At 37.1% G+C, this 12,524-nt stretch overlaps 1 protein-coding gene across 2 annotated transcripts; it reads left to right on the forward strand.

Annotated features, from left to right (window-relative positions):
• Positions 1-457: 457 nt before the first annotated feature.
• STARD4 (StAR related lipid transfer domain containing 4) lies at positions 458-12,219 on the forward strand. 2 transcript variants are annotated; one of them, XM_026673162.2, is made up of 6 exons: positions 458-725; positions 2,619-2,734; positions 3,349-3,398; positions 4,973-5,099; positions 6,319-6,433; positions 7,443-12,219. In XM_026673162.2, exons 2-6 carry the CDS (start codon positions 2,630-2,632, stop codon positions 7,667-7,669), a joined length of 624 nt encoding a protein of 207 aa, XP_026528947.1. In that variant the 5' UTR covers positions 458-725; positions 2,619-2,629; the 3' UTR covers positions 7,670-12,219. The 2 variants fall into 2 exon arrangements, with proteins under 2 accessions (XP_026528947.1, XP_026528937.1); XM_026673152.2 differs by lacking the exon at positions 458-725 and adding an exon at positions 787-859.
• Positions 12,220-12,524: the final 305 nt, after the last annotated feature.

The following is a 12,524-nucleotide window of genomic DNA, read 5'->3' on the forward strand; positions in this document are numbered from 1 at the left end:
CTACATCAAACTGACTAAGTTTCAGGCACAACATACAGAAACATTGGAAGCAAAAGTTGGTCAGAACAGGGATAATGGCCAGTAAGGATGTGGGAGTTGGAAACTTCACTAATTTCTGCCCATGTTTGTCCCCCAATACTGAGGTCATTTCAACTCTTTTTCTTAACTTTTCAAAGGGATTTTCACCTGGAAACGTGTTCTAATTTTTCATGACCTGGATCGCGCGCGCGTGTGTGTTCTGATTTAGTCGCCATCCAACTCTGAGTGACACCAAAGTATCTGCCTCACCTTGGCTAAAAAGCAAAGGAAACCCTTCTCTAACTAAGCAGCAACCTGCTTACAGCTCTTTTCTCCCCTCTCCCCCCCCCCCAGTGTTATTCCATCTTCCTATTGGCCAGTTACTACGCGCGATTCCGCCGTCAAGCATTCAACAGCCAATGAACCCAGGTCGCCTGTACCAAAATGCAAGTAGAAACAGAACGAAGAGTGGAGAGGGAGATAGACTTGCTGCTTATTGGTTGCGAGGGTAATGCCAGCTGGGTTCGGATTGGCTACGTGAACGAACCGCTCGACCGGGTGAGGAGATCGGAAACTAGGCGAGGGAAAGCCTCTTAGTAGCGGGGAGCCGTTCGTGACTGGAAGGATCCCATTCGCTGCTTTGGGCGGGAGAGACCCTTCGTTAGAGTCGAGGCTTTGACGAGTTCTCTTTCCCCTGCTTCGCCCCGGTAAGTAGGAGGAGATTGCAGAAAATATCCGGGAAGGAGGCTCTTTGCTTGATCTCCCCTTCCCCGAGGGATGTTGACACGTGAGCGTCACATCACCTGCGGAGCCTTTCTCACCGTGTTTAGATGCACGTCGGGTAGGGTACCTGATGGTCCATTGCCGCTTTTAACCCGTGGGAATTTCAGGATATTTGGGCTGAAAAGTCAGGGGGAGTCGGACCGCAGTGAAGACAAAACGGTGACATCCCCTTTTCCCATCGGAAGAGGAGAGACTTTGTTAGGCTAACGGGTGGGATCTGAGAGAGCTTTTGGGGACCACCAAATTTGATTAAAAGTGTAAGCTGCCCTGAGCGTGCATCTCATTTTATGAATTGCATAAAAGGAGCAAACTGTTGTACGATTTAAATTGAGATCTCTGGGGATGGGGAGGGAGACAGGTCAGTGATGCTGATGTGTTACCAAATTCCTGGGAGTTTTTTTTGTGTGTGTCAGTGGTTAGGTCTGAAAGAGTTGGGAAAGTGGGAAGAGTTGTTTTAATTTAACGGAATTATTTGAACGAGTGCTTAGCTTTTGACTTGCATCCTGCCTTTTGATTAAACTGAATGATCTATGTAATATAAACAACAAAAATACAACATACAAAACAAGCATTTAAGATGTATAATTTAAAGACCTGTGCTAACATTTTCAACACTGTTAAAATGAAATATACTTTGGCTGTTTTGCAAAGGCAAAAAGAGTAGGGGCTAAAAAGCAACACAACCCAGGAACAAATTTAATAGTTCTATCCCCATATATTATCTATTAGGCACAGTGCTTAACAGACTATGACATTTTGGGAATTTATGAAAATATTTGAAGTTAAAAAATAGAACGTACAAAGTTACCAGTAAACTTAAAATGTGTATATCCTAAAAGTCAGATGGAAAGTCAATTTGGGGTAGTTGTTAAGGCAGTGGCCCCCAACCTTTTTTGAACCAGGGACCGGTTTCACGATTATTTATTCTTCCACGGACCGGTACCTGAGTAACGCGAGACTCCACCGCCATCGGGATGGCTCTTTGTTCGAAGCCGCCCCCCCCCTTCAACGAAACTAAGGCTCGAGCACCCAAACGCCGCTTTCCAACTGAAAACCCGGAAGCAACCAAAAACCCGGAAGCGCCGTCGAAACAAGATGGCAGCGCCCAAACTTTGCGGCCCGGTAAAAAATGATCCACGGACCGGTAACAGTCCGAGGACTGGTAGTTGGGGACCCCTGTGTTAAGGCATCTGGGTAGAAACCAGGAGACTGAGTTCTGTTTCTACCTTAGGTGTAAAGCCATTGATTTGGGGACAGTCATTGTCTCTCAGCCCTAGGAAGGGGGCAATGACACCTTCAAAACCATTCTTGACATTGTGCCAAGAAACATTGTGCAGGGACTTGTTCAGGCAGTCACCAGGACTCGATTGGAAGACAAAATCAATCAACCAATCAATATTAAATAATAAATAATTCATCATAGTATTGTTACTTCTCTATTAAATATGAAATTTAATACTTTCTGCTTTAATTGTACAGTAATTGGTTTAGAAAATTCTATTAATAATAGTTTGAAGGTAAAAATACTAAAAATAGCTTACCTGTTTTTTTTAAATAGTCACAGAAATTTGACATTCAATTATACAAAGGTTAAAAATAATTAATTTGAATTGAATAACTGCCAAAATATTGTCATTGTCAGAAGTCTGGGGCATTTTATTAAGGAAGTGCCTCTGTTTGGTTTAAATCTTGGGATATTTTTTTTTTTTTTTTTTTGCAGTTTGGAGACAAGTTGATTTATCTTGATTTTAATGCCAAACAGGAAAAGAAATCAATCTCAGGTGATTTTATTTTTAAATTGTTTTTTCCCATTATAGGTTACAAAAAAATGGAAGATATCTCTGGTATAGATTCTTTGGCTACAAGGCTAAAAAATACAATGATTCAGTACTATAATATTGAGGACGATGAATGGAGAGTTGCTAGGAAAACAGTAAGTTATTGAGCAGGTTTTCTTTAATAAGACATCAATGTAAACATTTATATTCTATTAAATTGTGTTGGTGACCATATTTGCTGTGCTAGTTTTAGAAAAATAGAATACAATACGATGATTCTTAGTTTCCAAAAAAATAGAAATGACCAACCAAATCTTTGGAGAAGATGTGTTGCTACTATCTGATAGTGATAGATTATAGATTATATTGTTTTTACATAAGTGCTATTAACTTTCTCTGTCAGCAGTAGTCTTAAATGTATAAAATGTACTTAGTTTTTAAGTTGGATCAGTTTAAATATATTATTTCACATTTAAGTAATGTCTATAAATATAACAATTTAAGGGTGGTACATGGGTATCAATGAATGAAGATGGATATGCAAAATAGTAATTATTGTATATATTCTCTGTTATTTTTTAAAATAATGTTTCTGTATCCAGGAAGTTTTTAAGGTTTGCCTGTATATGAAAAGTTCCTTCTTATAAGATCCCTGTAGTCTGAAATACACTTTTTAAAACATCTTAATTATATTCCACATTCTTAGATATGAGTGACTGAATGGTTTAATAACATATCAATAGTGTGATCCTTCATTTTTTTTCTGCAGAAAGATGTTACAGTTTGGCGTAAGCCATCAGAAGAATTCAGTGGGTACCTGTAAGTTGAACTTTAATTAAAATATTTGTATAAGATTAAACTACATGTGCATGTATGTGTGCTGTCTTAATCAAAATAAATAATAAGATCTGCAGTATTAGAGTAAAAGTAAAAATTGGGCATCCACAAGTACATTATTATCAGAATTATGATGTTTACCATATCACAAAACCGTCTTAGGAAGATGAGAATTGCACTGAAATAGTCCGGGGTGACAGAATCTTGCAAATCAGCCTGTGTTTTCTTTTCCCTCTTATACTCCAGAGATTCAGGAAGCTGGCCCAGTGTTTTTCTAAGATTTTTCTGTCTCCTTGGACTTAACACATGCTTCCTCGTTGTCTGGCTTTGGGGTGTGTTCTCTAAGATGCTCTCCATAGCTCTTTACAATTATATACTTGTATATCATAATTATAACATTGGATCCTAATCTCAAATGCCTCAATTAGCCATGTTTGAAGCATGTAAACTATATATTTTTGTTCAAGTGAAGGTAAATACACCTTCAGATCAGAGGTGGTATTCAGCCAGTTCTGATAGGTTCTGGAGAACCAGTAGCTGAAATTTTGAGGAGTTCAGAGAACCGGTAAATACCACCTCTGACTGGCCTTGCCCCCATCTATTCTCTGCCTCCTGAGTCCCAGCTGATTGGCTGGGTTTTCTTTTGTTGCCCTGCACAGAAGAACAGAGTTGGAAATAAGGTTAGTGGGGTGGGGAGGGAATGAGGATTTTGCAGTATCCTTCTCCTGAAGTGGGGTGGTAATGGGGATTTTACAGTATCCTTCCCCTGCCATCCCCACCAAGCTACACCACACCAGGCCCACCAAGCCATGCCCACAGAACCGGTTGTAAAAAATTTTGAATACCACCACTGCTTCCGATTGGTTTTTCTGGTAAGTGTAATATACTGAATTATATGACACAGTATTATTATGATGTATTATATGACACAGTATGACACAGTATGACACAGTATGATGTATTATATGACACAGTATGATTATCCAATCCTGAGGAACCAGTAATTTTATAAGCATAACTTCACCCCTTCAAATGGAATTTGTGCATAAACACTTGGAAGAGTTAGACCAGGAGTGTCAAACTCAATTTCATTGAGGGTACATCAGGGTTGTGTTTGACCTTGGGAGGCTGGGGTGGGCGTGGCCAGGGTGGGTGTGACTAACTGGATGTAACTCATGTCTGGGGCGCCTATAGTGGCTCAAGTGCTCTGCCAGTGAAAATGGGCTCCAAAGCTCAGTTTCGGCTGCGACAGCCTCCTGCAACACTCTGCCAGTGAAAACGGAGCTCAAGAGGACCCTATGCAGCCCTCCCAAGTTCTGTTTTCGCTGGCAGAGGCACTGTGGGCCAGTCCTCCACTGTTTCCAGAGCACCCAGGTGGGCCAGATCTAAGCACCTACAGCCAGATCCGGCCCCTGGGCCTTGAATTTGACACTTCTGAGTTAGACAATTACTACAGAGGTTTATTGGTTTTTCAACTACTTCTAAAGACTTCTACGAATATCCTAATTTTAAGCTTTAACAGTTTTCAACCCTCTTCTATTAAATCTGGTCTTTAGCTATAAAACAGAAGGTATTGTGGAAGATGTTACCAATAGAATAATAGATCACATACGTCCTGGACCTTACCGGATCAGCTGGGATAGCCTGATGACATCAATGGATATTGTTGAAAAATATGAAGAGGTAATGCATGGGCTATATTTCATGCACTTAGCACATTTCGGGTTTTCATTTATAGATCATAGCTGTCAGGGTTCTGATTAACAAATGTAAGATGAATTATGTTTCAGTCAGTATGAAATTACTTTGTGTATATGCTATAAGTGACATTCTTACTTATTCCCGAGTTGGGGACCTCAGTAGACCTAGCTAACACATCTGAAATCTGCCCACCCAATAAAGTACTTTATTGAATAAGTGACATTCTTACTTATTCCTGAGTTGGGGACCTCAGTAGAGCTAGCTAACACATCTGAAATCTGCCCACCCAATAAAGTACTTTATTGAAGCAAATCTGAAGAAATGAAGAAGGCACAATATGTAATTGTTTTAAAGGTCATAGTTGCAGAACACTAATTTAGATCTCTACCAATGAAAGGGCGAATATAGTCTTTTCTCTCAAACTATTTTCTCCTGTACAGCACTTAATGCTGGCTGAATATAATTTTCATGATCCTGAAAAGATTTTCTTGACCTTAGAACAATGTTAATATAGGTATTTTTGCTTAGTGACAATAATTGGGAGCAGAATTCCCATCATTAAGTGATCCTATCATAAAGTGCAATGTCACATGATAGTATCAATTAGTGATGGCGGTCCCTAAGTTACCATTGATAAACGAGTCACCATAGGTTGTTAAGTGAGAACCTCACATGATCATGACTTCTGACGTCCTGCCGGCTTCCCCAGTGACTTGGCTTGTGGGAAGCTAGCAGGGTAGGTTGTGAAGGTTGCATGATCATGTGCAACAGTTGGAAATCTGGGCTGGTTGTCAAGCACTCAGATTGTGATCACATGACTGCTGGGGTGCTTCAACAGCCAGAACTTCAAGGACTGGTTCTAAGTCCTTTTTGTTCAGCACTGTCATAAGTTCAAACAGTTGATGAACAAGTGATCATTAACCAAGGACCATCTGTATATGTGTAGAATTTTCAAAATCAGACTGTATACACCTATGGTCTGGATTCAAGTATTATGCTGAATAAATGTTTGCTTAGCTATGGTTTGTTGAATAAATTGCAATTAGTTTGCTTTGTTCAGTACCCTAAGCCAGGAAATCCATTATATGTCAATGCAGTAGATAAACCCTACCATTGTCTTTAGGACTTTTAATAAGGTTGCAAAAATTTGCTTAATAAAAATGAATCACTCATAAACTGCCTTTCTATGATCATTTTGCAGAATTGCTGTGTAATGCGTTATACCACAGCTGGTCAAATATTGAATATAATTGCTCCAAGAGAGTTCATTGATTTCTCCTACACAACTAATTGTGAAGATGGGCTGCTGTCATGTGGTAAATCCTCATTAATAACCTTTTATCTTCTAATCCAGTTTTGTAAGAGTAATCTAAAATTTGCTGAAATCCCAACAATTTTGCTTTGGGTTTATAACACCAAGCATCTTATTTTAAAGAGTGATGTCTGGGTTAGGATTTCTTCAAATGAACAGGATTAAACCCTTGTTCCAAGGTCAAGATCCATTTGCTTACAATTGAGTCTAGCCATGTCCCATATATATATATTTTCCTTCAGATTTACAGCAGAATCTGAAATGTGCAGTTTCTGTTACTACATAGCAGTTATGTGTTAACTTTTTAGAATGAATATTACTCATGTGAAAGAATTATTGATATTAAAAATGGCCAATTAAACCTGTTTTCTTCTGTCTGAAAGATAAATTTAGTATATTTGTGACAAATGAAGTGTAGAAATATGGAGAAAATCCTTGAGTAAATGGTTAACTCATTGGAAAAAAGCAGTCATTATTTTAAGGCAAGGCTCACAAAAGCAGGGGAAGCTTGACATTTTTAAAAACTATTTTATTCTTGATTATGTTAATCAACAGAAAATAAAATTGAAATACTTGCAGTATCATGAAATAATCAGCACAATGCTGTCAATAACTTTAGGCATGCATAAATGCTTCTTCGCATGCCATTTTCCTTATTTTATATGGCTGAATAAAGACTCTCCTGCTGAATAAAGTGATGGTTTTCAGGTCTGGGGTTTGGATAAGTGCCTTCCTTTAAAATTTTACTCTCATCTGTACAAAACAATTTGGAATAGAAATTCTAAACTTTGATATATAAAATAGTTGCATGTTTCCCTGAAATTATGTTTATGTCAGTGCACATGTGCCTAAGATAAATAATATTTTCATGTCCCTTTATTTTATGTTTATTGTTTTGTATGCTTTTTATTATGCATTTTCCAAAACGTTGTTCATTCCGTTAAAAAGCCATTTTAAAAATATGTTCCTCTAGATCCTCATATAATTGTTGTTGATGTTTTTTGTTAAAATAGGTATTAGCCTGGATTACGGCGAAGTCAGGCAAAGTTTTGTTCGAGGATATAACCATCCTTGTGGCTGGTTCTGCTTTCCACTCACGGACCATCCAAGACATAGTCTTTTAGTTGGCTTTATCCAGACGGACCTGCGTGGGATGCTCCCACAATCAGTAGTAGACACAGCTATGGCTGGTACACTGATCAATTTTTATTCTGATCTTAGGAAAGCTCTGAAGGCATAATTAGTGCAACTACAAATTCTCTGTATCATTCATGATGTTTTTCACATGAAAACCTATGGTTTTCCATATTAGGTACAATAGTTTTAAGATATATATATTTATTTTTAAATTAGACTCTCAGAGAATTCAGTTGAGATGATTGTTCTAAAGAAATATCCATGTTTATGTTAGAAAAAAAGTACATGTCCTAATTTTAAGACCTGACTCCTGTGAATTATTTTATTCTCTTGAACACAAAACTTTTTATAGTTGTGGAAAGAGTTTTATCAGGGTATTTATTTCAAGGATTTGATTTCCTAATATCATGTTAGGAAACCAAAAACCAGTGTATTTGTGTTGGGGAATTCTTTCCCATTGCCTTCTATGCATCTCTACGGAAGAATGTCTGCTATTTTTGGAGTTTTAAACATAATTTAGGTTCCTTCTGTTCCAAGGCTCTCTCTCACTCCATGGCTCAAAGCTATGGTTTTTATTGGACTAGATTCAGTTATAGTCCCCCTCAATGCGCTGAATGTGATAGGAATGCAAATATACTGTTGCCGTTATTCCAAATACACAGAGACCTGTTCTTATGGACTTAAGAAGTCTGCAGTTTTACGAGTAAGATCTTAGGTTAAGTTCACCTACTTAAGAGTTATCAAAACAATATATTGGTTCTCTGAAATGGCACACATTTCAGTGCAGCAGAATTGGTATGTTTTGGAGCTCTTCTTGCCATATTAGGAGTACTGCAACACAATATAGTTGCACATTTGTTTTGGAAATGCTATTGTTATGTATCAGAGATCATCTGGGTGCCAGATGTGTATGTCTACTTATACCATAGTACAGTGAAAATAGAAATTGCATTCCCAATCATTGCCTTGAGGGGTGCTATAACTGAATTGTGATGTAAGCAATGAAACCTGGTACTGTCCTGCAAAAGCTGAATGATTTGAAAGATTTTTGAGGATTTTTATCATCTCTTTCAAAATTGTTGCATGATGTACTTTCAAATTTTAGGTTTAAAAACATTCAGCATTTAAGATGCTAATTTGAAAATTATACATGATTTCTATAATTTAAAGCCTGACACTTTAAATTACCTTCTTCATTTAATATCATTTCAGTGGAAAGCTATATCGATGATAGAAATATGAAACACACACTATGTAGTCAAATTATACATTATAAGAAGACTGAGTATCCATATTACAAGTATCAATTTTTGTGGTACATGACTTTATAGCGGCATGGGAGATAGCAATGTTTTCAATAAGAGAAAATAGGCTAACATACTTGGCTTGTTATGTTATTCTAACACCAGCTGAGGATGTAAATATGGGATACGAAAGAATGATCTCATAGCTGAGAGACTAAAATTGCTATAAATGCTTTACCTCAGCTTCTACTTGTTCAATCATGGATACCTTGCTTCTCCAACAATACGGCCTCCCCCAATAGGAAGTCCCAGCATGTTTTATAGGCATGAAATGAAATTAATCCCCTCCCCCCAAATTAAGGCCTATATTAAAACATGCGAAATGGGGGGAATGGTGGGGGGGCTTGCCGTTAGGAAGTACTTTTGTTGCACACCCGGATATGGTGCTGCCTGTGTTGACCCCGATATGAAGTGCCCCACCAACGCCGAGGTCAACATCCAAGCCATCGCCGCCCGCCCACCCAAAGATGCAAGGGAGGGGAATTAAGTCACCCCCAAAAAGACGGCCTAGCCATTTTTTCGGGGCTCAAAAAAAAATAAGACCCGACCTTATTATATGAGAAACACGGTAGAATAAAATATCCTGATCTTTAAAGAGCTTCCAAGTGATCCAGATTTAATTCATATGTGATCACACATCAAGCCAGTAAGTTTTCACCACAATGCTTATTCCAATTCAAAGAACAGAAGCATGGGTTTTAGGAAATGAACTATCCCATGTTTATTCCTCATGTATTCCCAGATCTCTGGAGCCATGATGATGGAGCAACATCACTCAAAAAAAAAATAAGATTAAAGGATATGGTTTGGATAGATACTTGTTTTTAGTGCAGATGTAAGAAGCTATAGTAGTGAAGAAGATCAAGTAGTGCAGAATGTAATAGTTCAGTCATCTGGGTGTAGCAGCCTTGGGGTTTAAATTCTGAATCTGTTTCTTCCACTGTTATGCAGGTATACACCTATTGCTACTTATTTCTTAGTCTTAAAAAAAGAGGACTCCTGTACAGATATTGATAATTGATCTTTCTGAATCTAATTTATTTTTACTTTGGGCCTTGGCAGCTTTAATCCCTACACTATTAGTTGATGTCCAAAAATGACACTTCCAAATAGAGATCTTATAAGCCACCTACTTCATAATGTACATTCTATACGTTTGCTGTGACCAGAATTTGGAGAACATGTTTTTGTTAAAGAATTAAAACAGTATATTGTTAAATCTTTTATGTCATAATTTTTAACTTTTTGAAATTATCATGGCTTAATGCATAGTTTGGAAACTCCATAGGAGACTTCGGCCTAAAAGAATACTTATGTGATACATCTTTTCATTAACATTAATTAATTCCATTTCCTAATTTTGCCTTGCATGTATGAGAAAGAATATCAGAATAATATGCTACTGGCACAATCCAAAAGATACTCATAACATTCACACCAACTCTAAATCACAGACTCCTTATTAAGGGCAGCTCAAAGCACTGCAATTTATAGTCATCACACCTGTAGCACTTCTTATAGTGTTGGTTTAAATGTACAGCATTGGGAAAATTACATCAGCAGCATGCAATTGTGCTAGATTTTCTCACACAGCTGTGTATTTATGTAAAAGAATCTGCATTATTACAAACAGCTGGACATAAGGGCTATATTCACATAGTGCGTGGAATAAATTAGAACATTGTCACACCCCCATGAACTTGCTTTAACTGTTATTTAAATAGACAGTTCGCCTAGCTTTTTTGTTGTGTGATACCTGATTGGTATTTGTTTACCTGGCATAAAATATCTTTTTTTTTTCAGGAAAGGGACATTATATATTTCTTTGATATCAAAACAAATGCCTAATAAATGGTATCTAGGTTCAGAAAGTGTTATAAATAGCATGTCAGTATTAAAAATAATAACATTACCTAACGTTAATCTAAATGAATTATGAATGATGGCAGAATTAACATTAAATGCATGCAGGCCATTGTGTCAGTGTAATATTCAAGCCAAAATGCAGAATCTTAGATTTGACTGGAAGATGCTTTTTAAAAAATGTGTATACTGTAGAGCAGGGTCAAACTTGTGTCACCACGGCATCATTACATGACATATCGGGACTTTTTTCCCCTCCGCTAAACCAGGCAGGGGTGTGGCCAGCGTGTGACGCATCTGGCCTATGGGCTGCAAGTTTGACAGCCTTGCTGTAGAGCCTAGTATTTGCTCTAGTACCTCTATAATAGAAGTAAAATGGGTTACAGATTTCTAGTTTAATGCTGCTAGCAATCCTTTTTCTGCTTGTTGATAATAATGTTTGTTTGTCTTAATTTTTCAACTGTTAGTTCTAGCTTGGGAGGTTGCAAAGAAACGGCTCAACCCTCAATAGAATCTCTGCAGATTCTGGTAGGAAATTATAGCAAAATATTTTCTTTTCTGACTCCTTTAATAAAACAGTGATACAATTCCATATTCTTCTCCCTAGGAACTAGACAGTTAGAATCATTGAACTTAGTGAGGCTCAGAAAACATGCATTGGATTGTAGCTACAGGACTTGAGCAAATTTGCATTGGACTTTTCTTTTTAAAGGACTGAATACAGTTGATACTGTATATGTTCATATATATTTTATATACTTTTTATTAATCTAGACCTAAGAATTTGGTTTTAAGATGTTTCTATTTTATGAGGAAGGGAGGAGAATCCAGATGTTTCAATTCTCCCATGCTTTTCCACTACTTTTGTTTTGTTTTAGCCAAGGGAATGATGTATTACCTGCAGAATTAATCTTTTGATTGGTGGCATTAAGAGCCATCAGTTTGAAAACATTCCATTACTGCACCCTTTTTTAATTTTTCCCCTTAAGGGGTAAAGCCACTTGTTATTGGCGGAAAAATAATGAGATGAATGTCAACAACCTGTTAACATTCCTGTGAGTTGATGGCTCTCCAGATTCATCTAGAGAAATAAATTACGATTCAGTATGATTTAGGAATGTGTCAATACAACTAGATGGTATCCAGGCTTGATTCAACATTTTTTTTTAGGAATAAAATTATAAGTTTTAAAGAAATTAAACAGTGCTTTTTCATGCTTCCTCTTTTGTTCTCTCCTTATGAAGCATTCAAATGACAATCTGGCAGAATGTAATCCTAACTGTTCTGTTATTGATCTGAATTTTTTTTGTCAGTTTAAATAGATGTTTGGAAATCACTTTGCAGGCTCAAGTGAGAATTCCATTTAAGGTAAAGAAAAAAAAAATGATGTAAGAAGGATGTTTGTAGTTTAAGAACAAATGCAAATTGTGTTCTGTATTATAATAGAGATGATTTATATTTATGTATTAAAGTGTTTAGATCAAAATCGTTTTGTGTGTTTCTTAAAACGGAATAAATAGATTGGTTTAATCTTAAATATGAAGCTAGTGCTTTTAACTGCAAAGGAAGCCTATTTTAAGAATTTCAATCAAATTCTTATGGCTTAGCCAATCCATAGTGATGGACATTCGTCTCTTTGCCTTGCTTTGCTTGGGTTGGTTGAGTCACTTCCCATTGTAGCATCTTAGATCTGAAGCCTCCATATTATTAATAACTTATGTGCATTTTTGTTTTATCATCATCCATGTGTGCTAAGGTATGATGGCATAGAGTAGGTGGTCAATTCTGACA

Source organism: Notechis scutatus, chromosome 2 (assembly GCF_049901735.1).
Source record: "Notechis scutatus isolate UNSWTSFEM ecotype Mainland chromosome 2, rNotScu1.2, whole genome shotgun sequence".
Classification (NCBI taxonomy): domain Eukaryota; kingdom Metazoa; phylum Chordata; class Lepidosauria; order Squamata; family Elapidae; genus Notechis; species Notechis scutatus.

Bases quoted from the DNA above. Each gene is read 5' to 3' on its own strand.
- STARD4 (XM_026673152.2), top strand. From the start codon at position 796: ATGTTGACACGTGAGCGTCACATCACCTGCGGAGCCTTTCTCACCGTG. The intron at 860-2,618 runs GTAGGGTACCTG...TTCCCATTATAG, and splicing joins CGTGTTTAGATGCACGTCGG to GTTACAAAAAAATGGAAGAT. The intron at 5,100-6,318 runs GTAATGCATGGG...ATCATTTTGCAG, and splicing joins TTGTTGAAAAATATGAAGAG to AATTGCTGTGTAATGCGTTA.